Source organism: Crinia signifera, chromosome 8, assembly GCF_055691185.1.
Source record: "Crinia signifera chromosome 8, ASM5569118v1, whole genome shotgun sequence".
NCBI classification, from domain to species: domain Eukaryota; kingdom Metazoa; phylum Chordata; class Amphibia; order Anura; family Myobatrachidae; genus Crinia; species Crinia signifera.
Window position 1 is genome coordinate 107,267,200 of NC_139224.1, and position 27,131 is coordinate 107,294,330.

General features: G+C 44.1%; 1 protein-coding gene across 3 annotated transcripts in view; it reads right to left on the reverse strand.

The window, feature by feature from the left end:
- The window catches only part of CDC14A (cell division cycle 14A), a 125,996-nt gene that overhangs the window by 77,107 nt on the left and 21,758 nt on the right, over window positions 1-27,131 (reverse strand). For 2 of the 3 annotated variants that reach the window (XM_083156937.1, XM_083156935.1), the window contains exons 3-4: window positions 19,416-19,491; window positions 18,974-19,000 (exon numbers count right to left, since the gene is read on the reverse strand). In XM_083156937.1, coding sequence (XP_083013063.1) covers window positions 18,974-19,000; window positions 19,416-19,491 — 103 coding nt within the window. The remainder of the gene's footprint in view (window positions 1-18,973; window positions 19,001-19,415; window positions 19,492-27,131) is intronic. The other variant, XM_083156936.1, reaches the window with a different exon arrangement.

The window sequence follows — 27,131 nt, forward strand, 5'->3', positions numbered from 1 at the left end:
GTCCCAGCACCTACCAGATACATTGCGCAGGTGTCGGAACCCGGGCTGACAGCTGTCACCTCTTTGGGCAGAGGGGTAATGGCAGCCCCTGGCCACATGCAAGTAGCAGTCGACGCTGATCACCAGGGATTACTAGCTGCTTCTGATTGGGCTTCACCTCTAAATTAATTGTGCTCTCATCATTGTTCATGAATATATTATATAATTATGAGCATTTTGTAGGATTACATTTTCCATTCATACTGTACATGCATGAAAAGTAACATTGTACTTACTGTATTATAGTGGTTTCTTTTTATATTTAATAGAATATGTGTTTTTCCTTATTACAATAAATGTTTTGTGCTTATAACCTGGGTGGCTGTAAGGTGTATCTGATGTACATCTGTCATACAGCTGGAACACAGCCTATATGATACTGGTGCGAACTTCAGCACGCCGGAGATGAGTACATGATGTGCATAAATCTGCTCATTTGCCACATCTATTTTTAGTTGGGTTTTTGCTTGGACGCACATGTGCCCACCATGCTGTGCTCAGCATAAAGCTTCTGCTTTTATTCACAGACCGCAAAGTGTGTAGTATTTTGTTTTATCTACAAAAATACATTATTAGAGCTATTAATGTATAAAAGGGAGAACCAGCTATGTCCCCGGACAGGAGGATTTGGCCACCCAATAGTAGTTGAATGTGTCCACTACAAGCAGAGACTTTTACCATTGGTATCTGTTCTCCAGTGATAAATTTCACAGATTCTCGAAACAAAAGGATTCTTGGTAAATAATTATCACTAGAGACAGGATTATATGCATTTGCATATTTTGCCCATTCTCATTGGTTATTGCATATTTTACCTAAAATCTAGTAATAGTGCATATTTTAGGCCCCACCTCCTTTCCACCCATGAGTCACAGCACTGCTTTGCCCTGCTGCTGCTGGCCAGGTAGTGGTAGAGTGTGCAGGCTGGGGCAATATGTGCGCAGTGTGGGGAACCTTGGATGTACGCTATGTCTGACACTACTCTAGGCTGCCAATCCCTGTTGATAAAAGTCAGTCGGAGTGGATGCCATTACGAAGCTCCTGAACCTTTGCCTGCCCCTGGCCTGGGACTTCACACCAAGAGACAGACTTCTGCAGCAGAGGAGGTGGGCGGAAGGGTTGTGACATCACGCGGCGCAGAGGAAATACTGTGTTACAGTGAGTATGCGGTGCAGGGAGGAAGCCTATCACTGCGCCGCCCTCACATGCTATGCTGACATTTGATCCATCGGCGCTGGAGATGAGGGTCTGTGTAGTTGATGCAAGAAGAGCTTTGGACGCTGCAGTATGCTGTAGCAGCCAGGAAGAAAAAAATCCTGTGTACAGCACTAGACATCTGCAGATGTTGTGGGCCCATTTTTGAGGTTTATTTGCAACTAATTGTATGCTGATGTTTGAATAAATAAGCTAAAAATTACTTTTTTTTATTATTTAATGTAGCATATTTTAACACGTTTCATGCATATTTTAAGTATTTTTCATGCATATTTGCAAGCATATTTCAAGCTTTTTATGTAGCATATAATCCTGTAATCACACACATACTCACGGAGAGAAAAGTGGTTTTGAAGAGTAAAATCTTTTAGCTGGATTTACTACTAAATGTTAATGATAATATGAAAGTCTCTTAGCACACGACTGAGCGATCCCCTACCTGCATGTGTTATTACAGGATTACTGCACCTAAAGCTGCATTTAGATGTGATAAGGAAAATACACACGCGCACACACACACACATTGTTTGGCTCATGAGGGCATGCCATGAGTCACTGGGGCCTTGCGACACACCCATTTTCTCTATATGCTGGGTGGCCAAGATGTGGCCTGGGAGGCGGAGCTACTCAGCCAGCCCAGGTATGCGTGTGCCAGGCAGACAAGCTTGGGACTGAGCTGCACAACCAGCCTTGGTCTCCTTGTGTGGCCGGATGAGCCCATAAGGCCATTGAGACTTTATACCAGACGGCCCTGTTATCTGTGCATAATACCAGGTTTAAATATAATAAATATGGCTAGTCGTGTCTAGAGCAGGTAATTGGGAAGACCCAACATTCTTTGTCTGCCTAGTGTGTGCGTGTGTGTGTGTGTGGGGGGGGGGGGGTGGCCTAATATAGGGGGCGAGGCCATACCTCCTTTGCAAAAAAGTAAACTAAATACTATGCACTGCTCCTAGGGGGTGAGGCTTTGGTCAGTGGTTGAATTATAATGCCTGAAGTGATCCAAACTCACACGTATGGTATCGGCTCAACCTGTCAGTTACATACAGTCAGGTGCATTAGTTCTATCACCACATAACTTACCCTAACAATGACATATAAACACAATTTATTTAATTCATATTTTTTTCTAAATTTCTCAATAAGAAAATTCTGATACTCTGATTTAAAAAAAAAGTTTGAGAACCTCCGGATTAACATATTCCGCAGATATTAATTTTTTACACTTCCTCTTGGTTATTTAAAAGCCAGATTTTGGACTATACTCTTATTGGGAGGCCTTTACACTATCACGATACACTTTATACCAGGATGCACAATTCTACAGACATGGTCACCAATATACTAAAAACATTTTAATTACGATGGTGATGATGCATTTATCAAAGTCAGTGCCTATATCCAACTGCGCTCTACTTAAATCTAAAAATATATGAATGAGATTAAATGAGCAGTATATTAGGATATAAACTGAAGCTCCTGCAAAAAATACATACACCCTGCTTTATTACGTAGGTTTTAAAAAATGGAATGTGGGCCTGCTCCCTGTTATTTGTGAGGCAAACAAATTAGCATGAAATTAAATGGTCTATGCACGCTGATATTTTGTTGTTTCTAAATGTCCTTTCATGCGTGAATAATCTATCTCTGCAGTAACCACTTAACATCCAAGTTCTGCAATCGCCCTACATACCACCCTAGTTATTATTGAGAAATTTGATGACATATATAAAATGCATATTTTAAATCATGATTGATATACTACACCACATGCTAGGTGGATGGATTTCCTTTGCTCCAAAAATAGATCAGCAATAAATAAATTAATTCAAAAGTGTAATAGAATACTTAAAAAACTGGAATCTTCACATCCTTCAATAGTGTGGGTTTTAAATCCGGTCATGTGGACATAAAGGGGAAAAAAAAAAACCTCTTATTAATCCGTGAGCTATAGTGATACAGAATGTCCATCCAGTATAATTTCTTGATAAAACTTTCTTTATCAGAGACATTTGTACAATGTCACGCCTGAGGTGTGTATTCAACACTTTCAGGAACAAGCAAAAGAACATTCACAGTACAAAACTGAAAATTGATTTTAAAACAATGAAATGTAACACATAAAAAAAGCATATGCAGTTAATTAAAAAAAAAGGCAATAAAAACAAGAATATAGCGTGGAACAAAAAATTTGTAAAGAAAAAGGTAGTAAAAGTCTCACTTTCAGATGTGCCACTTGATACACTAGAGGTTACTTCCTGGTCACACAGCATTATCTGACCTGGATGTTGACATCTGCTACTGAGTGGGTGTACTCAGTGTAATTGGGACAAAACATTGTGCATTTGTATGGGCCAGTTTTAACAAGAGAGCTGTTATCTGGTGAAATATATTTTCCTGCAAAAAAAAACCTTTTTTGTACCCAATCATTTTGAGATACTGCAAGAAGTGCAACTGTATTTGTGTCAACCAAGTCATCGAATGCCCCTGATGAAGTCACGTAGTTGACGAAACGCATTGGGCCTGCTGTTGTATTGGAATATTATACATTATGTCAATTGTTATTTCTAAATGACTACATGTATTGTGTATTATGTTTGAGCCGAATTATAGGCTTTTATTGAATAAATTTTTTTAAAACTGAGGAAAAATTGTGTACCTTCACCTTTAGCGCACTCTGTTCCTTTTTTGTATATATATATATATATATATATATATATATATATATATATATATATATATATATATATATATATATATATATATATATATATATATATATATACATACAGATCCACAAAGCCTGCACTCGCACTTGCATCAAAGAGCCAATGGGTGGGGTGCCTTAATGGAATACAGGTTCTTAGCCTGTAACCAGAATGTATAGACAAAAAAGTCTCACTCTGCGGTGAGACAAAAGCACTCTCCACTATGTAGATAAATAAAGATCAGGAAAAAACTTCTGATAAATCAAAAAACCAGCAATAATGATAAGCACAATCCTGAGCACAATCCTCCAATATATGCTGGAGCATATAGCTCAGGATTGTGCTTATCATTATTGCTGGTTTTTTGATTTATCAGAAGTTTTTTCCTGATCTTTATTTATCTACATAGTGGAGAGTGCTTTTGTCTCACCGCAGAGTGAGACTTTTTTGTCTATATATATATATATATATATATATATATATATATATATATATATATATATATATATATATATATATATACAAACAAGTTCAGCCACTGAGTGCCCGGCTCAGATAGAAATGTTGTATAGAATAGAACTGATAGCCAGCAACATCAGATTTTATTGAAAAAAAAAAAACGTTTTTATGGCATAATATTTTAAAGTGCAAAGTGACAAAAAGAGGAGTCCACCTCCACCATAGACCTTAACACGACGGCCGTTTCGCTGCACAGCGGCACCTTAGTTTATATATATATATATATATATATATATATATATATATATATATATACATATACACACACGCACACACACGCAGGGACTCTGAAAGGAGTCACTTCACCTATGTTTTTTGCTTCTGCAATGTTGCTGTGTAATGTTGCTGTGCGTTCACGTGTGTGTCAGCCATTCTGCTGTAACTTGCTGGGGTCTTGTAATAATTTTTATTGTCTGATGGAGTCCCAGAGCAAGACAGTTTGAGAACCCCTGTCATAGACTACGCTGTACACAGTACATTAATTTAAGCATTGGTTACTTGGTACCAGGCAGAACTACCTTATATTGCATATCGAATAGCATCCCTTTGATTCCTTAATTACACCCTACTCTGTAAATACTTTATGTTTAAGTGCTGTTAGTATTTCTTGTACATTGTGGCTACAGGAAAACCGCTTATAAACATATTTAAAATGCTGTGCTTTCAGGACTGAACAAATCCCATGACTGCTGTTACTTGACCAGTACCTTACCCCCTTGTTGTAAATTATCGCTCTGTCACAGCGCTAATAGAGGGAAGTGCAATGGTCTGTGACATGAGGGTCAAGAACAAGGACACCCACAAGAGTATAAACAGCATGCTTAGCACAATGCTGCAAAAATCACACACAAATTCTGCAAGGTAACAGGATCAAGTCCACTTACAATTTGTACTAGGCAGGATGGATGTTTATCTGTCACATGATCGCCAAGGATTCATGATGTAACTGTTGTGAGCTTACCTGTGATGCACTATTTTTCTCATTGTAAGAATAAATGCATAGCACAACAGACATGATAAGAACATTTACTGCCTGTGCAATACTTCTGAAATCAATCACAGTAATCGAAAGAGACATAAAACAAGCCCATTAAAAAACATATGCTGGAAGAAACAGCCTATCTCACATCCAAAACTGACTAGGATTTTCTAATTATGGTTTACTCTTTCATACAATACAAATTCTTCATTATTATTTGATTGAACGAAGTTCTAACAGTATAACAGTATTTTCAATAGGACAGCGGTTCTCAAACTGTGGGTCCTGACCCCAAAGTGGATCCAGACCTTCTCAGCATGGGGTTGCGACTCCATGTTGCTGACCATCAGGTTGATGATTTTTCAAATCTCAGTCAGCAATTCAAAAAGTCTGAAAAATCTGTTGAATGTCTGTTACTTCTGGCTCCTCCCATCATTTTGTGCCTCCACAATGCTGCCATGTATGTGCTGTCTGCTGACCACACATGCGATGTGATGACCTTCTGTGGTAACTTGCTGGGGTCCTGTCATTATTTTTATTGTCTGATGGGTCCTTGAGCAAAACAGTTTGAGGACCCCTGCAATAGGAGATAGTTGTTTTTGTCCAATTAAAAGTGTGGGACAACTAAGTACAAGATTGTTTAGGATGTATGGATTTCTGATATGTTCTGTATTGGTTACTCAGTCCCGGAAATGGGAATGGCAAAAAAGGGATTTTTGTAAGAACTTACCGTTCGAATCCCTTTCTCTGATATGGTCCTGGTGACACAGCTCAACACTGGGATGTAGGAGGGTCCGAAGGAGCCAGGCACCTATCCTAAAGTTTTAGAGGGTAGGCTCCTCCCCTACTGCATCCCTGGACTCTTCAGTTCATCTTTCAAAGCCACTGGAATACATTAACTCAGTACAAACGCCTGCACATATTATATGCACATTTTATAACAGAAAACTGTTAACTTTTAACCATTTTAACATGAACATCATGAAACTTCTGGCATACTTACTGAGCGTAAGGGAGGGATCGCTGTGTCACCAGGACCATATCAGAGAAAGGGATTCGAACGGTAAGTTCTTACAAAAATCCCTTTTTCTCTTTCAATGGTCCTGGTGACACAGCTCAACACTGGGACGTTCCAGAGCCGGTCCTTTGGGAGGGTACGCTCAGGTCTGCAGCTCTCAGCACTGCTCGCCCGAATGATGCGTCCTCCGACGCGAACTCATGGAATCTATAGAATTTGGCAAATGTGTGAACAGATGACCAAGTGGCAGCTCTGCAAACCTGCTCAGCTGTGGCCCCATGTCGAACCGCCCAAGAGGTGGCAACTGACCTGGTGGTATGCGCATTTATTTTGGCCGGTACTGGTCTACCCACTTTGGTGTATGCAAAGGCTATCACAGACCGCAACCACCTAGCAATAGTCTGCTTAGATGCAGGCCAACCAATCTTGTGTACGTCATACAATACCAACAATGTGTCAGTCTTCCTGACACTCTTTACTCTGTCCACATATATGCGTAAGGCACGCACAACATCCAAAGTTCTCAACTTGTCCCTTTTCTTAGAACCCTCTGGGGGTTGAAACACAGGTAGAACTATCTCCTGATTTAAATGGAAGGTAGATACCACCTTCGGTAAAAACTGAGGCACTGTTCTTAAAACAGCCCTGTCATCATGAAAAATTAAGAAAGGAGATTTACATGACAAAGCTCCCAATTCTGAAACTCTTTTAGCAGATGCTACTGCTAACAAAAACACTAGCTTCCACGTAAGAAACTTAAAGTCAGCCGACCTTAAAGGTTCAAAAGGTGCCTTTTGAAGGCATTCCAAAACCAGTGATAGATCCCAAGGTGCTACTGGTTGCTTGTATGGAGGTTTCAACCTGGATACTCCTTGTAAAAAGGTTTGAATTTCCGGCAAAATGGCTATCTTTTTCTGGAAATAGATGGACAAGGCCGAAATCTGCACCTTCAGTGACTGAAGGCTTAGGCCCGATGAAAAACCATCTTGTAAGAATTCCATCATTCTTGATAGCTTAAAATGAGATGTATGAGCCTTTCTTCTCTCACACCATCGAATGTAAGTCTTCCAGACTCTATAATAATTTGCCGAAGATACAGCTTTTCTGGCTTTTATCATAGTCTGTACTACTGCCTCAGAAAACCCTTTTCTTTTCAAAATGGTGGTTTCAATAGCCAGGCCGTCAAAATCAATCGATCTGAATCCAGGTGATTGAAAGGGCCTTGTCTTAGAAGGTCTGGTCTCAGAGGTAGACGCCATGAGTCCACAGACAACCTCTGAAGCCTCGAGTACCAGGATCTCCTTGGCCAATCTGGGGCCACTAAGATCACTGGAACCTTCTGCCCCTGTATTTTCTTCAGAAGTCTCGGTAACATTGGTACTGGTGGGAATGCGTAAAGGAGATCTCCCTGCCAGTGAATAGTCATGGCATCCACTGCCTCCGCTAGTGGATCCCTTGTTCTGGCATAGAACCTGGGCACTTGACGGTTGATCCTGGATGCCATCAGGTCCACATCCGGAGTTCCCCACATCGAAGTGATTTGGTGAAACACCTGAGGGTGTAAGCTCCATTCCCCTTCCTTGAGCTCCTCCCTGCTCAGGAAGTCGGCTTCTATATTCTCTATTCCTGGGATGAATATAGCCGATACAGCTGGAACATTCTGTTCCGCCCATAGGAAGATTCTGGATACCTCCCACATGGCCAATCTGCTGCGTGTACCTCCCTGGTGATTCAGATACGCCACAGCTGTGGCATTGTCGGTCTGAATCCTCAAAGGGAGGTTCTGTAACCTGTCTCCCGCCAAGGAAATGACTTTCCAGACAGCTCTCAGCTCCAAGATGTTGATTGGTAACGCTGATTCCTCTGCCGTCCACAGGCCCTGAAGCCTGAGATCCAGGACTATTGCCCCCCAGCCCCTGAGACTGGCGTCGGTAGTTACTATCAACCAGTCCCAGGTCTGTAATGACCGACCCCACTGAAGGGAATCTACTTCTGTCCACCATTTCAAAGATTCTCGGGTGTCCGAAGACAGCACTATCATCTCGGATTTCATGGTCAAAGTGTTTCCTGACCAAGCTGACAAAATGTTCCATTGGAACCTCCGAGAGTGGAACCTGGCAAATTGAAGCGTCTCGAATGACGCCACCATCTTCCCCAGGAGCTTGAGGCACCTCCATACTGAAATGCTCTGAGCCCTGAGAATCTCCTGGACTAGGGTGACCAGATCCCTGGCCTTTACCTCCGGGAGGAATACCCGATGAAGATGGGTGTCCAGTATGACTCCCAAGAATTGGAGCCTTTGTGACGGTACCAACTGAGATTTTTGCAAATTTAAAATCCAGCCGTGAGCCTGCAAAAAACTGATGGCCTCTGCCAAGTGACTCTGCAGCATGGCTGCTGACTCTGCTTTGAACAGGAGATCGTCCAAATAGGGTATTACTGTGATTCCCCTGAGCCTCAGCACCGCCGCCATTACTGACATTATCTTTGTGAATACCCTTGGCGCGGTTGCTAGCCCAAAGGGTAACGCCCGGAATTGTAAATGCAGGTCTCCTATGGCAAACCTCAACAAGGTCTGATGTTCCGGGTGTATAGGAACGTGCAAATATGCGTCCTGGACATCCATGGACGCCAAAAATTCTCCCTGGTCCAGACTCAAGAGTACTGACCGTAGAGACTCCATTTTGAAATGGTCTACCCATAAATGAACATTTAGAGACTTCAAATTTAGTATTGGTCTGAAAGACCCGTCTGGTTTGGGCACCAGGAACAGCGTGGAGTAAAAGCCTTTCTTCCACTCTGTCTTGGGGACTAGTGTCACCCCCCCTTTTTCCAAAAGGGAGTGCGCTGCTCTCACCAGAGCTGTACGCAGCCGTGCCTCCTTTGGTAAGGATGTGGGAATGAACCTCTTCGGAGGTGGCCCTCTGAAAGGGATTTTGTAACCCTGTGTTATGATGTCTAGCACCCAGGAATCCTGGTCTAGAGAAGCCCAAGCGTCCCTGAAGAGCGTGAGACGCCCGCCCACTTTTGTCACTGTCGGGCAAAGCCCCTGACAGTCATGCAGAGGGTTTATCCTCTCCTTTATTGGCAGGCTTCTTGTGAAAAGAGCCAAATTTTGACTTTTGTGTCTTGCCTCTAGAGGGCTGAAACCTTCCCCTGAAAGACTGTCCTCGAAAGGACGCACCACCTCTAGGGGAGGGCCGAAAGGACGGCTTAAAAGCAGAAAATCTGGACGTCTGCTTTGCTGAGGAGGCCGGCAGGAATGTACTTTTGCCGCCTGTGGCCTGTTTTATAATCTCCTCTAATTCGGTACCAAAGAGTACCTTTCCTTTGAAGGCTAATGTTTCCAGAGCCTTCTTGGACTCATTGTCTGCTTCCCAGGCTTTTAGCCAAAGCACTCTCCTGGCATTAATGGAGACTGTGGACACTCTGGTTGCCATTTTAATAGCTTCCTCCTCTGCTTCAACTGCATATTCTGCTGCTGCCTTAATCTTTTCTGCCAGCAGTAATGCACCCGGGTCAGCCTGCAGCATGGTGCATAATTCACCAGCCCACTCTATCATGGCCTTAGAAACCCAGGCTGAAGCAATAAGGGGTCGTAAGGTAAACCCCACCCCTTCAAAGATAGCCTTGAGGTTTCCCTCCAGCTTTTTATCCACAGAATCTTTAAAAGCTGCACCGCCCTGTACTGGTAATACAGTAGCCTTGGACAAACGTGCCACTGAAGCGTCCACAACTGGGACCTTTTCCCAGAGCTCCGCATGAGACTCTGGCATGGGGTACAGACTAAGGAATCGCTTAGGCATCTGAAGCCTCTTATCAGGAGTTTTCCAAGCCCCTTCTAACAATTCCTGTAACCCCTCATCTGAAGGAAAAGTAACAGCCTCCTTCCGCTGTCGCTTAAAAACACCTTTAACAGGAGTCTTATCCTCCACAGTCAGCTTTAAAGCCTGCTTCACAGCTATAATGAGATCCTCTATACCAGCAGCAGAGTTCTCTTCCAAATCATCACCCTGATCCCAGGGGATGTCAGTATACTCTCCTTCCTCTTCATCTACCACAGTAGTTAAGGCATAAGACCTTCTAGGGGTCCCTGCCACATCATCCATTTTGTCCAGCATTTCACTGAACCTGTTAATCCCTTTTGCAGTATCCTGCATCACCTGGATAAGTGCAGGATCTGCCTGGGTAAGAGGCAAGGAGCCCGACGACTGCTGAGATGATGGCATAGGTCTCTGTGATTCTACCAGCCCATCACTCTGCCTGTCCAAAAGCTGCACCAAAGCGTTTACTGACCTGCCTAGGGCCCTGGCCCACGCAGGTTCCATATGCTCTGCCCTATGGGGATCACTGCCCATGGGTCTCACATCAGCGCAAGTAATACATAAGCCCCCCTTGGCCATCTGCTCAGGGACAAATTTTTGTGTGCAAACATTGCACGCGCTCAGTGCATTAAGGGCTCCCTCCCCCAAAACCACAGCCTGATGCTCAGACATGACGCAAGTGATAAAAGTATATCTATCAGTATACACAGTGCAAACAATGTACAAGCGTTTATACAGAGGCAATGCACCCAATCACTTATCTGTCTGTTGGTTTCAACTGCGGGGAAGCGATGCCCAGGAAATCCAAGTCACTCTGCCAGGATCAGTAAGCCAGCTCAGCTCCGCTGCAAGCGTTCTGAAAGGCGCCAAAGTCAGAGTGAAGGAAGAGACCACAGGTCCCTGCTGCTGCGGGGTCCGTGACCTTTTGGCGCCAACCACCCCCAGCAAGCCGCTCCTTAGGTAGGATTTCCTAGTTCCAGTGTCTCCCCCTCAAATGGGGATCACTTGGAACATGCCTGTCACAACGCTGCTGTCCTCTCATCTAGGAGCTCAGCGTGTAAGCTCCGCATAAAATGGCCGCCGCCATCACGGAGCGCCTGTCCCCCATGATCCCCACCTAAGCGTGGAGCCGGTTTCAGGGTACTCCGGAGCCCAGGCAGCCTTTTAGAAAAGGCTATAAGCGCTGCACAGGGAGACCAGACAGCGTCTCCCCTGTGCACAGTGAGCTGACAGGACGCGCTTCTGTCAGCTCCTGCTGCGCAAGCAGTGTGAGGATTCACTATGAGAATCCTCACACTGTGCCTACCTAGCTAGGGTAAAAGTTAATAAAATAATAAAAATCCCCTAACTACTCTAATTCTTCGGCTGCTCCTGCAGCCCTTTAGAATAGCACCCACTCCAGTGGGCACCTAACACGAACTGAAGAGTCCAGGGATGCAGTAGGGGAGGAGCCTACCCTCTAAAACTTTAGGATAGGTGCCTGGCTCCTTCGGACCCTCCTACATCCCAGTGTTGAGCTGTGTCACCAGGACCATTGAAAGAGAAAAGGTCATTAGCTAACAGATTTAATTTCCAGTGTAAAGCATTGCTCAGATGTGATGTCACTGATTATCTATACTTATACTGCCATAAAGATCAAAAGCCTAAATTCCCTAGCATTTATAATTAGGAGGATGGTGCAACTAATTGACTCAGCAGCCTGTATACAAGTAGAAGGGAAATCACAGCATGCTATAAAGGCAGATGAGCAATCACACATAAGGCATGCTTGTTCCGGATGTACGCAGCCCAGATTACAGCACACACATTACTGATGCATTGTATTTTACTAGTGAGAGGGAGTTGGCTAGGTGCAAGCTTAAATCTCATACAGGTCTCTTGGAACAACATGCAGACACCTCTTATCAGTGCCTATGCTTCCTCTCATCTTTCAGGGCTTTGACCACACAACCCATTTCCTTGGTGATCTCCAGGCAACACACACACAAGCCAAGCCAGTTTCAGAACACAAGCTTTACCTTCAACTTCCTGATCAAAGAACAGCCGCCCCAAATACTCTGCACAATAAGACAGGAGATCACACATGGGTGCTTTCTAGGCCAGTCAGAGAGGTCTAGTACAACATTCTTATAATAGTCCTGTTACCCTTTCAAGGATGGCATTACATCATTTAAGTTTTGCCTCATTCAAATGTCCATAATCTTCACCAAGCTATACATATAATAAAACTGTAAGGTTGTGTCCTTTTTTTATTTTAAGATGTATATATTTCTAGGGATTGTTTATAAACCATAGACAGAAAATAAAAACAATTCAGTTGGACAGTGATGGTGTGTACACGCTTGTACAATTACCCTGCGATTCTTACTATATAGTCAGAATCGCATCGGTATCGCACGCAGATCGCAAGGATTTTAACCCTTGCGATCCCGAAGCGCGCTCCCGTATCGCAGCCAGAAAGTCTTGGCTGACTTGACTATATGGTGCAGATCTGCACTATATAGTCAATATTGTATGACATGCGATCCGATGCGATGAGATGCGATCTGATCTCATCGGGGATCGCATCACACGGCACATCGCAGGTGTGTACACACCATGAGTGCTGATATTTCTATCACATTGTATGTTTGTTTGATACTAAAGGTCCATACACGCTGGACGATTTTCCTGGGGATGGACGACTTTCCATAGCAGGACGCTATGGAAAGCCGTCTACCCAGTCGCTTATCTGCTGGTAATACAAGCAGATAACCGGCCAGGCCAGCGATGATGCGGGAGCGTACTTCAGCACTCATCCCTGTCCCGTACACACAGGGCGGCTTTTGAGCTGAAAGCGGCTCAAACAAAAACTGAGCTGCTTTCAGCTCAAAATCACCCAGTGTGTATATGCCTTTACTATCACCTGCTGAAGCTGGATAGAGTTTATGTCATATTTCAATAAATATGCTCGTTTTCCTGCCTTTAAAGCAATTATATAAAAAGGTATATATATATATATATATATATATATATATATATATATATATATATATTTATATTTATTTGTAGGATAATATCCTTACAAGTACCCAAGTTATAAAATACATCTGCATGGTATTTGCAGAAATCGAGTGTGCTTTTAAAGGGACAGCATATGGTCTAGTGCAGGCATGTCCAAATTGTGGTCCTCCAGCTGTTGTGAAAATACACATACCAGCATGCTTTGCCCTAGGTTTAGCATTCCCTAATAGAAAAACTGTGGCAAGGCATGATGGGACTTGTAGTTTCACAACAGCTGGAGGGCCATAGTTTGGACATGCCTGGCCTAGTGCATAAAATAGTGCTGGACATGCACTTACTCGTCCCCCACTCTTGCACTGACAAGGTCTAGATTCATTTACCACAATTAGGGAAAGCTCACAAACCATGACAGTTTAGGATCAACTATTAATGAGTTCATAATAATGTTAAAAAAAAAAAGAAATAGAGCAAAGCATTACTTATCATGTTACATTATATTATCAGTTGTGTATAAAAGTAAGCTCAATATTCAGTCTCCATATACATCTTGCCAAAATATGGTTATGCATCAAGAATTGTTGTAAACCGCGTGCTAGTACCACATGTATGTAAACCTGGTAATTTAATATCCAAGGTGACGGGAGGGGGGTGAAGGGGGGGACCCCTAAAGGTAGTGCGCCAGTGGTGCTCCGCTGGATGCACCTAATGCAAAGTGGTATGCCAGGATATTATGTATGCCCACTGTGGCAGCGCAGCAGAGCCCAGAAAATTTCCGGGACGCGTTTAACTGTGAAGGTATCCGCGTCCCCTCGCCACGCTTCGGGCTCGGTGGCTCGCTGCGCTCGCCACACTATTCTATTCTCAACTCCACGCCGACGTGGATAGTGGGGGTATGAAAAGGTCGGAGGACGCGTACCGCCGCCCCTCGCGGGCTCGCTGCGCTCGCCACGCTTCGGGTTCACGTTGATCGTGGGGTGGCGTTAACAATTGTGGGGGCCATTTCAGACTTCAGGGGGACTATTTGGGCTCTGTGGCCCATTTAACATTGTTTCCTATGGCAAAATCGTGGGCATTGAGGCATTGAACAGTAAAATCGCGTCCAATCACACTTTTAACATTGTTACCTATGGGAAATTGCGGGCATCGCGGCCATCGCGTCGCACCCGTTTTTTAGTGCATTTGATGGCCGCGATGCCCGCGATGGGCGCCGTGCTAGGTAAAGAGTACCGCCCAGTCTATCTAACAGATTTGTTTAGATGTCCCTTTTCCATAGAAACAATTTGTTTTCTAGGCTAAGCTTCCATGATAAGGCTGTTTGTACACAGCCCTGTAAAGCAATAACGGAAATCCGTAGTAATTGCTACTGGTTTTCTCTCTGAGCCATATCATTGTGAGGCTCTGTAATTAGCAGATTAAAATCTGAACTTTGAAAGTGACATACATTACATACAGTATACATGTTTACCAGCATTTTATAATAGTTTCCAAGGATATTTTGCTGGCAAATTCCAGTAACAGCAGCACATTGGGCAGTATCCAATGCTGATTTTCGGCATGTGCAGCGAATCCTGTTTAGGATTCGCTGCACATTCGCCGCCTTCCGGAGGGCTGGAGCATTCACTGCCAGCCCTCCCTGCCATGCTATTCAACACTGCAGGGGCTCGCTGCCCCCGACGGCGAATTTTAACCCCCTGCGGCATGCGCCAGGGGACGGCGGCAGGCAGGGAGATGGAAGTTTCTCTGCCTGCACTGAAATGTGGGGGGGGGCTCCCGGGGACATTGCTGGAGAGCTGGCAGGGGACGTGGGTAGGGAGCCGCTGCACTGCTCCTGCTCGTGCATATGTAATGAGCAGGAGCAGTGTCAAGTGAATATATGAATATGTAATGAGCTGCTCCCGGCCCCCTGCTGGCTGTTATGTGTAAAAAAATTTTTTTAAATTAAATATATATTCATGTGAATAAAAATAACATGCCCCTTCACAGGAAAAAAATACTGATTTTTTTTCACCAAATTAAAAAAAAAAACTATATTTTAAAAGATAACATTCTAGTTTACCTTAAAAATATGGCGATTGCTACATGGTGAAGCACAGCGAAAATCACGCTGAAAGCAATTCCCCATCCTAGCATTGAATACACTCACGGCGAATCACAGTGAAAAATCCATTGGAAAACAGCAGCGAATTGCGGCAACTAACAGACGGTGAATTGGCCGTCATTCACTGTTCGCCGTCGATGAATTTTGAGCATTGAATAGGGCGAATCACTTTTTCAATCAAAAGATACGTAGTGGAGCATGAAAATATCAAATATCAGCGGCATTGAATACTGCCCATCGTCTTGCCAGACCTTGTTGGAGCACTGCAAACTCCATCATACTGCTGTACTTTTTATAATGAAGCCCAGAAATAAAGCTGGGTACACACTATACAATGCTCAACCAACATGGCGATAACTGTCTGATGTGGATGATCTATAGATTGTAAGCTTGCGAGCAGGGCCCTCCTACTGTCTGTACCCGGCTTGTTTTTTTCACGGTTTCGAACTGTAAATCGCAATGAAATTCACTGTACTATATAAAGAAACTGTTAATGAAAAGATAATACCTATGCAGTTTGAGGTCATTTCTGGAATGTTTTGTTAGTCTGAATCAACCAAGCAGGGGTTAAAGTGAGGGGGAACGGGATGGAACTGAGTTCCACCACCTCTAATGGTGAGGTGGAACATTTTAACCTCCACATTGGCCCTGCACAGTAATTCTCACAGAAGAGCATACTAGTTTGCAGGGAGATGCCAAAAACCCTACCACTGGCCCAGTCTCTGCCTAATGGGGGTATTGAAATTGAAGGCAGATAAGAACCAGTTGGCCCATCAAGTCTGCCCATTAATTAATGATAAAAATTGTCAACAACTGGAAAAAAGCAGTGCTGAAAAATATATAGTAAATATTCAATACAGGTTGAGTATCCCTTATCCAAAATGCTCGGGACCAGAAGAAGGATTATTCCGTATTTCAGAATATTTTTTTATTTTAGTAATGTATCTTGAATGTATGTTGTACAAACACATCAAACAGACAAATATAATTTTATATTTGCATAAAACAAGGTTTCAAAACAAAGTTGTGTATTATCTCAGGTATTGAATGTGAATGCCAAGCAATAATTTTCTTGCACATATTTAGTGCCAGTTACATATCATACCCCCCCAGTAGTGCCAGTTATAGATCCTGTCCCCAGTATTTCTGTTACAGATATCTCTTGCAATGCTTTTGGCTAGAATTTTTTTTATTTATTTTTTCACTTTCTGGAATGTAGGGTTTTTAGAAAAATTTGGATAAGGGATACTCAACCTGTACCAGTAACGGAATATCATTGTCTTACATACTGTGGGATTAATTCAGAGATCTACATTTCCAATTCTAGTACTGTGCTTGTACAGAATGGGTCCTAAAATTGACAAACACTTTTTCGTAGCGGCAACGTAGACAGCATTGCATGCAAGGCCAATGGATGCATCTTCTGGTACAGATTTCCTGGCCCCCAGCAGCATGAATTCCCCAGCCACCCGAGTAACCTGAGGGGTACTCAGATGGCCTTTGCTTATGCATAGTCATTGGATGCTGCATCTTCAGACACAGCAGGCGGTAAGAGAAGTCAGCAGGTGGCCTTCTATTTACATAAGACACCTCTATCTCTGAATCAGGTCTTGTGTAAATGGGTGCCGGACGGCTCCCCGACAGTCGGGATTCCGACAGTCATTACTCTGACGTCGGAATCCCGACTGCTCCCTCGTGGGGGTCCACGACCCCCATAGAGGGAGAATAAAATAGGTGGCGAGCGCAGCCACCATAGGTGGAGAGCGCAGCTCGCTACTGTGCCCGCAGCGTGGCGAGCGCAGCGTGGCGAGCGCAGCGAGCCCGCAAGGGGCTTCATTGCGCTCCCCGCGCTGTGCAGTCGGGATTCCGACGTCTGACTAATGACTGTCGGAATCCCGACCATCGGGTATTTATACCACACCAGTGTAAATAACTTACTAGTACGGCTGCAGAGCGTAAAACTGTAGTAAGTATATGGAACAATTATGCAAAATAAGAAAAATCTTGCAAAATAAGAAAAATTCCCAATTTTAGGTCAGGATAAATGGGAATAACATTTATCGCAAGATGTGGACCGCAGACTGGGCTTGATTTAGGTCCCATTGGATCTGCAGTGCATGCCGCAGAAATGTTCAGTACTGTGTGTGTACACCAGACCCGTACTGCACATTTCAAACTTTGGTTTGCTAATGGGCAAACCCATGTGCACTGCAGGTGGGGCAGATGTTACATGTGTAGAGAGTTAGATTTGGGTGAGTTATTTTATTTCTGTGCAGGGAAAATACAGACTGCTTTATTTTTACAGTTTGAAGTACAAACCCCACCCAAATCTAACTCTCTCTGCACATGTGACACCTGCCCCACCTGCAGTGCACATGGTTTTGTCCATTAGCAAATCAAATGTGCTTTGCAGGGGAACCAGAATCAGGTCCTTTATTTCTTTTCATATTTACGTTATGTATTATGAATAGAAGTTGCTTTGTGCCCTGAAGATATAAAATTAAGTATATTTATAGGACCACACAGTGACTACATTGTGAACACTGGAATGCTTTGTATTACTCAGGGATAAACAGTACAAAATTGTTTGTTCCCTAAACAAATAATATTTGTGTAAATCCATTTCAGAGGCTGTTTATACTCAGAAGTGGCTGGTCACAAAGAAAGGCTCCTGATAGGACAAGAGGCAGGAAGGCTAGGTATTCAGCCGGTTGTAGGGAGTTTGTTAAAAGGATTCTCCTCAGATTTCATAGCTGCAACGCAGAGACTTGTCTTTTGTGTAGAGCACACGGATCTCAGATTCCTTGCACAATCAGAGCGAAACAAGGAGGGGACAGATTATACAACGGGGGAAGGGGAATTCTAACACTGTTTCATTTCATTTCAAGAGGGTGGCCACTTTACTGCCAGTTCATCTCCTGGATACAGACTCATTAATAGGAAACGCCATCCACTATGTACAGTGAGGCAAGTCTGATCAGGTTTGGTAAAAGTTAATGTCAGGTTAGTGCACTGTTAATCTAGTTTGCAAAATAAACCTTGCTGGCCTTTAACAGTCATCACCAGAATTCAACTGCAAGCTCTTGGTCATGCGTTTGTTAATTAGAACACAGGCTCTCAAACTCAGTCCTTCACACAATTCATGTTTTGCAGGTCTCCAAATCAAATTACAAGTGATATAATTAGCTCCACCCCTGTGGACCTTTAAAATATGTCCCTGAATAATGAATACACCGGTGCACCTGCCGGTTGACCAGGAAAACTATGACTGTTTGGGGTCCTGAGGACAGAGTTTGAGAACCTTTGAATTAGACTATAGGCAATATCAGCTACATGCTGATCAATAGAAATAGAAATCTGTGTTAATTTAACAAGCCTGTCAATGGGAGTTAGTAGGGCTTCTAGTTCACACCTCTTAGTGTGGAAAATCGTTTTTTGTTTTTTTTTAAGGTAAACATTTTGGGATTTATGTACCGGAGGTCCTGCAACATCCCCAATGAATATTAATGCACTTTAGAGGCATAGTGTAATCTGGTCAATAAAGACATGTCATTTCTCAGGTCAAATTACCTGCCACGGACTGTACATCAGAGAGGGCTGCATGAGAAAAAGTGATTTAGTTTTTAAGAACTTCAGGTACAACATGGGAGAAAACCAAGCATCACCAATAAGAATTCTACCCATACTTGGCTACTTATGCGTTTAAGATAGATCACCACATTTAAACTGGAAATAAATATCATTGTACCAAATGGAAAGGTACATCATTTTATTTTCATACTTTTTTCCTTTACTTCTGTCTTTGCAAAGGCATAAGTATTCCAGGATAAGCATACGAGATGAAATAAGCAAGCTCTTCCTTTTTAGCACTTTGCGCCAACTTTACTACCAACTCTGCTTTATATGCATCTTTAGTTGTATTTACTACACGCTGAAACACATTGCAAATGTAACCTGTCATGTCAGCAGGGTAACATGGAACCAGTCACATACTAAATGAATAGTCACTCACCTTGAGCTTCTTGTTGAGTTTGCAGCAGTATCTGTAGAGTAGTGCAAGGTTCAGAGGCCCAAAATCTGCATAGAAACTGGAAGAAATAACTGTGGTCAGCCGCAAGGCACAGAGATTTATCAGCGGTATTGCTCTCACATTAATGTAACATTACAAAAAGTGAATATTATAGGAACCTCAGGTGACTTATATACCTACATTAATATTAATCCTAATAAGGAATTGTTTTGGCTAAATTACCCATACATTGTAACTTGATAATAATAGATCAATACTCAGAGGACAAAGGATTACAGATTCATATAAATTGTTCATGTTGATAGTAAATAAGGGGCTTAATTCAGAGATGGATGCAATAGAGATGTAGGAAGGAGGGAAGAGATATTATTCCACCACATATGCATCAGAGCTGTACTGCGCACATGTGGTGATTGGTTGGGTGATGGAGGGCGCAGTGAGGATTTATTCACAAAGTAAGTGATCGGTAGTTATCATTCAGGGGTGAACGGGGTGGCTACAAAAATACAGGCCGCCATTTTCTGGGGGTGTCCTAATCAGCCACTGTGAATGTGTTTGCAGCTGGAATGGCCTCTGCAATGTTTTGGAGACACCTTAGATGTGCTCAGAAGTTTGATGGAGATACCAATGTTTACGATATTGCTACCTTTGTAAATAAGCGGCAGATCGGAGACGCTGGCAGTGGGTGTCTCTCTGTACATAAGACAGCATCTGGGTTATAAGCATCTTTTTAGAAGTCAACTACTTCTAAAATCACAGTTACGGATGCAACTGCATACACTTCTAAAACCAGTTTATTTGGAGTTTCCTTACACTACACCATCCAAAAAGAAACTCTATACATTTACTTAAAAATATTATGCTTGACAGGCTACTGTTATCGGACCAACTTAGAAGGGTTTCTAGTTACTACATAAAAAGACGCTCCTCATTATCGGAAAATCAGCATATGCACTTGTAGATACCTGTGTACTTCTGCAACAATCCATTACCTGTGATACATTGGTTTTAAATTCAAATGACACCAAAGGACAATATGGGCAAATCAAATGAAGATAGGGTTACACATTCTCCTAGGACTGATTCATTGACTATTATTGGCTACAATCAAACTGTTAATGAAAATTGTAGTTCAGACCTTTATAATCTACTACAGTGTCAAATTCAAGTGTGAATCCTCCATAGAAACACTCTACAAATTGCTAAACAAAAAAGGAAAGGAACAAGATAAAAGGGTGGAAACAATATTTTATTGACAGTCATAACAGGGGCCAGGGATGGGTTACAGAATATAGTATTAGGTCCGACACAGGAAAGGAAATAGGAGATCAGCGGACATTTAGGAAAATAGGGTAATGATAGAAGAATGGGAGTAGTGAATGTGGAGATTAGGAAGTATAACAAGATAAGAGGTAAGTAATTAACTATCGTGCATATTATCGTTTTGATAAACCATCTTTTGTCCCAGCAGCCACTACCCAGCGATGCATTCCCAAGGACTTGTCACTGCGTAACAAGGAAGCACAATGGCAACCTCAACACGAGAAGTATGTCTGTAGCCTTCAGTGTTTACAGTACAATCCCACGCATGTAACAGATGAGCACATGGGCAGTTCTGCTACTCAGAATGCAGCTCAGTAAAACAATGTACAAAACAACTTTACTGCACAATGCGCCTCAAAGAACCAATGCCGTATTGAAGGCAAATGGTGGTCACACCAAATAATGTTTTGATTTAGATTTCTCTTATGTTCATTCACTTTGCATTTTGTTAATTGATAAAAAAAATAAAAATTAACACTTCTGTCTTTGAATGCATTCTTACTTTGCAGAATTTTTCCGCACTTGCCGAAAATTTTTCCTAGTATAATATTGATGGCTGCTGCTGATTTATAGGTGTAATGGAAGCAGGGGGTATGGAGACCTGCGCTAATAAAATAACGGATTGTGTGTTCCCCTAAATCTACTGGTAACAGTAAGTGTAAGTGCTTGGCTGTACAAATCTGTATACGTCAGGTAAATGAGATGAGAGGGTAATTGTAATACAAAGAAATTTATTGAGAATAAAATATAAGGGGCAGTGAAAGCACAGGGGCTCAGAAGGGGTAGGAGAAGGGGTTCACTGTTAGAGCACTCTGTGGTGGTGCTGAGAAAGTTCCACAATTCCCAGGGGCGTCACAAACTGCACTTGGGTGACAGCAGGAGCAGCTCACCCAATGTTACTGGCTTGTAGATGGTAGCAGATGCCGGGGAGTAAGGGACACAGAGTACGGGGCGCGGGATACACTACACCTGGGTGGCAGCAGAGGCTGGGCACCGTGTGCAGGATGCGCTTTAGGAAGTCTCGATAACAGTGGTGGTGGGAGAGATGGAAAACAGTCTGATATGCAGGTGGGATGAGTCGGTCACAGGCCGGTGGTGCGGGGGGCTGGCGTCCCGTCCCGTCCGCAGTACACCTCTAACCTGTGGTTGGTGATGGTTCCGGTCCTCGTTCCCTCCGTGCGTACCCGCAGTCCCGCCGCAGATCAGGTCGGCGCCGTGTCCGCACGTCCTGCCGGGCTCCACGGAATTCGCACAGGACTAGACTTCCGGGATGTGGATGACGCGGATGACGCGGTATCCCTGCACCCAAGTCTAAAGTCCTGGCGTCTGCCGTGCGCTCTACTCCCGACGGGAGGAGACTGGGGTGGGTGTCTGGTGGGTAAATGTCCTCCAACGCGTGTCGACCTTGCGGCCTTCTTCAGGGAGATGCTGATTTATAGGTGTGCAAACCTTCACCAAAAAATTAACAAGTATCAGCAGTGCATGTGTTAAGTGCTAAGGCCCCCATACACTGATCAGCAGTGCATGTGTTAAGTGCTAAGGCCCCCATACACTGCTCTGCGGTATCAAATGCCGTCTTGCAAACAATACCTCGGTAATTGCCCACCAGGGAACCTTTAGCATAAGATCTTAAGATGTATCATATGCGACCCTCGTCAAGTGCTGCTGGATTTGCTAAATCTTATTTGTAGTACTTGCGATCTCAGGGTCCAGTCTGACCGTGCATCGGAATGGGGGGGGGGGGGGTCTGTCACATAAGATTTAGGCACTTGTCACCCAATTTCTCGGCCTGATCCGTCAGAATTGGGTGAAAATGGCTTAAAGTGTATAAAGGGATTTTTGTAAGAACTTACCGTTCGAATCCCTTTCTCTGATATGGTCCTGGTGACACAGCTCAACACTGGGATGTAGGAGGGTCCGAAGGAGCCAGGCACCTATCCTAAAGCTTTAGAGGGTAGGCTCCTCCCCTACTGCATCCCTGGACTCTTCAGTTCAATCTTTCAAAGCCACTGGAATACATTAACTCAGTACAAACGCCTGCACATATTATATGCACATTTTATAACAGAAAACTGTTAACTTTTAACCATTTTAACATGAACATCATGAAACTTCTGGCATACTTACTGAGCATAAGGGAGGGATCGCTGTGTCACCAGGACCATATCAGAGAAAGGGATTCGAACGGTAAGTTCTTACAAAAATCCCTTTTTCTCTTTCAATGATCCTGGTGACACAGCTCAACACTGGGACGTTCCAGAGCCGGTCCTTTGGGAGGGTACGCTCAGGTCTGCAGCTCTCAGCACTGCTCGCCCGAATGATGCGTCCTCCGACGCGAACTCATGGAATCTATAGAATTTGGCAAATGTGTGAACAGATGACCAAGTGGCAGCTCTGCAAACCTGCTCAGCTGTGGCCCCATGTCGAACCGCCCAAGAGGTGGCAACTGACCTGGTGGTATGCGCATTTATTTTGGCCGGTACTGGTCTACCCACTTTGGTGTATGCAAAGGCTATCACAGACCGCAACCACCTAGCAATAGTCTGCTTAGATGCAGGCCAACCAATTTTGTGTACGTCATACAATACCAACAATGTGTCAGTCTTCCTGACACTCTTCACTCTGTCCACATATATGCGTAAGGCACGCACAACATCCAAAGTTCTCAACTTGTCCCTTTTCTTAGAACCCTCTGGGGGTTGAAACACAGGTAGAACTATCTCCTGATTTAAATGGAAGGTAGATACCACCTTCGGTAAAAACTGAGGCACTGTTCTTAAAACAGCCCTGTCATCATGAAAAATTAAGAAGGGAGATTTACATGATAAAGCTCCCAATTCTGAAACTCTTTTAGCAGATGCTACTGCTAACAAAAACACTAGCTTCCACGTGAGAAACTTAAAGTCAGCCGACCTTAAAGGTTCAAAAGGTGCCTTTTGAAGGCATTCCAAAACCAGTGATAGATCCCAAGGTGCTACTGGTTGCTTGTATGGAGGTTTCAACCTGGATACTCCTTGTAAAAAGGTTTGAATTTCCGGCAAAATGGCTATCTTTTTCTGGAAATAGATGGACAAGGCCGAAATCTGCACCTTCAGTGACTGAAGGCTTAGGCCCGATGAAAAACCATCTTGTAAGAATTCCATCATTCTTGATAGCTTAAAATGAGATGTATGAGCCTTTCTTCTCTCACACCATCGAATGTAAGTCTTCCAGACTCTATAATAATTTGCCGAAGATACAGCTTTTCTGGCTTTTATCATAGTCTGTACTACTGCCTCAGAAAACCCTTTTCTTTTCAAAATGGTGGTTTCAATAGCCAGGCCGTCAAAATCAATCGATCTGAATCCAGGTGATTGAATGGGCCTTGTCTTAGAAGGTCTGGTCTCAGAGGTAGACGCCATGAGTCCACAGACAACCTCTGAAGCCTCGAGTACCAGGATCTCCTTGGCCAATCTGGGGACACTAAGATCACTGGAACCTTCTGCCCCTGTATTTTCTTCAGAAGTCTCGGTAACATTGGTACTGGTGGGAATGCATAAAGGAGATCTCCCTGCCAGTGAATAGTCATGGCATCCACTGCCTCCGCTAGTGGATCCCTTGTTCTGGCATAGAACCTGGGCACTTGACGGTTGATCCTGGATGCCATCAGGTCCACATCCGGAGTTCCCCACATCGAAGTGATTTGGTGAAACACCTGAGGGTGTAAGCTCCATTCCCCTTCCTTGAGCTCCTCCCTGCTCAGGAAGTCGGCTTCTATATTCTCTATTCCTGGGATGAATATAGCCGATACAGCTGGAACATTCTGTTCCGCCCATAGGAAGATTCTGGATACCTCCCACATGGCCAATCTGCTGCGTGTACCTCCCTGGTGATTCAGATACGCCACAGCTGTGGCATTGTCGGTCTGAATCCTCAAAGGGAGGTTCTGTAACCTGTCTCCCACCAAGGAAATCACTTTCCAGACAGCTCTCAGCTCCAAGATGTTGATTGGTAACGCTGATTTCTCTGCCGTCCACAGGCCCTGAAGCCTGAGATCCAGGACTATTGCCCCCCAGCCCCTGAGACTGGCGTCGGTAGTTACTATCAACCAGTCCCAGGTCTGTAATGACCGACCCCACTGAAGGGAATCTACTTCTGTCCACCATTTCAAGGATTCTCGGGTGTCCGAAGACAGCACTATCATCTCGGATTTCATGGTCAAAGTGTTTCCTGACCAGGCTGACAAAATGTTCCATTGGAACCTCCGAGAGTGGAACCTTGCAAATTGAAGCGTCTCGAATGACGCCACCATCTTCCCCAGGAGCTTGAGGCACCTCCATACTGAAATGCTCTGAGCCCTGAGAATCTCCTGGACTAGGGTGACCAGATCCCTGGCCTTTACCTCCGGGAGGAATACCCGATGAAGATGGGTGTCCAGTATGACTCCCAAGAATTGGAGCCTTTGTGACGGTACCAACTGAGATTTTTGCAAATTTAAAATCCAGCCGTGAGCCTGCAAAAAACTGATGGCCTCTGCCAAGTGACTCTGCAGCATGGCTGCTGACTCTGCTTTGAACAGGAGATCGTCCAAATAGGGTATTACTGTGATTCCCCTGAGCCTCAGCACCGCCGCCATTACTGACATTATCTTTGTGAATACCCTTGGCGCGGTTGCTAGCCCAAAGGGTAACGCCCGGAATTGTAAATGCAGGTCTCCCATGGCAAACCTCAACAAGGTCTGATGCTCCGGGTGTATAGGAACGTGCAAATATGCGTCCTGGACATCCATGGACGCCAAAAATTCTCCCTGGTCCAGACTCAGGAGTACTGACCGTAGGGACTCCATTTTGAAATGGTCTACCCATAAATGAACATTTAGGGATTTCAAATTTAGTATTGGTCTGAAAGACCCGTCTGGTTTGGGCACCAGGAACAGCGTGGAGTAAAAGCCTTTCTTCCACTCTGCCCTGGGGACTGGTGTAACCACCCCTTTTTCCAAAAGGGAGTGAGCTGCTCTCACAAGAGCTGTACGCAGCCGTGCCTCCTTTGGTAAGGATGTGGGGATGAACCTCTTCGGAGGCGGCCCTCTGCAAGGGATTTTGTAACCCTGTGTTATAATATCTAACACCCAGGCATCCTGGCCTAGAGAAGCCCAAGCGTCCCTGAAGAGTGTGAGACGCCCCCCCACTTTTGTCACTGTCGGGCGAAGCCCCTGACAGTCATGCAGAGGGTTTATCCTCTCCTTTTGTGGCAGGCTTCTTGTGAAAAGAGCCAAATTTTGACTTTTGTGTCTTGCCTCTAGAGGACTGAAACCTTCCCCTGAAAGACTGTCCTCGAAAGGACGCACCACCTCTAGGGGAGGGCCGAAAGGACGGCTTAAAAGCAGAAAATCTGGACGTCTGCTTTGCTGAGGAGGCCGGCAGGAATGTACTTTTGCCGCCCGTGGCCTGTTTTATAATCTCCTCTAATTCGGTACCAAAGAGTACCTTTCCTTTGAAGGCTAATGTTTCCAGAGCCTTCTTGGACTCATTGTCTGCTTCCCAGGCTTTAAGCCAAAGCACTCTCCTGGCATTAATGGAGACTGTGGACACTCTGGTTGCCATTTTAATAGCTTCCTCCTCTGCTTCCACTGCATATTCTGCCGCTGCCTTAATCTTTTCTGCAAGCAGTAATGCTCCAGGGTCAGCCTGCAGCATGGTGCATAATTCACCAGCCCACTCTATCATGGCCTTAGAGACCCAGGCTGAAGCAATAAGGGGCCGTAAGGTAAACCCCACCCCTTCTAAGATAGCTTTGAGGTTTCCCTCCAGCTTTTTATCCACAGAATCTTTAAAAGCTGCACCGCCCTGTACTGGTAATACAGTAGCCTTGGACAAACGTGCCACTGAAGCGTCCACAACTGGGACCTTTTCCCAGAGCTCCGCATGAGACTCTGGCATGGGGTACAGACTAAGGAATCGCTTAGGCATCTGAAGCCTCTTATCAGGAGTTTTCCAAGCCCCTTCTAACAATTCCTGTAACCCCTCATCTGAAGGAAAAGTAACAGCCTCCTTCCGCTGTCGCTTAAAAACACCTTTAACAGGAGTCTTATCCTCCACAGACAGCTTTAAAGCCTGCTTCACAGCTACAATGAGATCCTCTATACCAGCAGCAGAGTTCTCTTCCAAATCATCACCCTGATCCCAGGGGATGTCAGTATACTCTCCTTCCTCTTCATCTACCACAGTAGTTAAAGCATAAGACCTTCTAGGGGTCCCTGCCACATCATCCATTTTGTCCAGCATTTCACTGAACCTGTTGATCCCAGTATCCTGCATCACCTGAATCAGCGCAGGATCTGCCTGGGTAAGAGGCAAGGAGCCAGACGACTGCTGAGATGATGGCATAGGTCTCTGT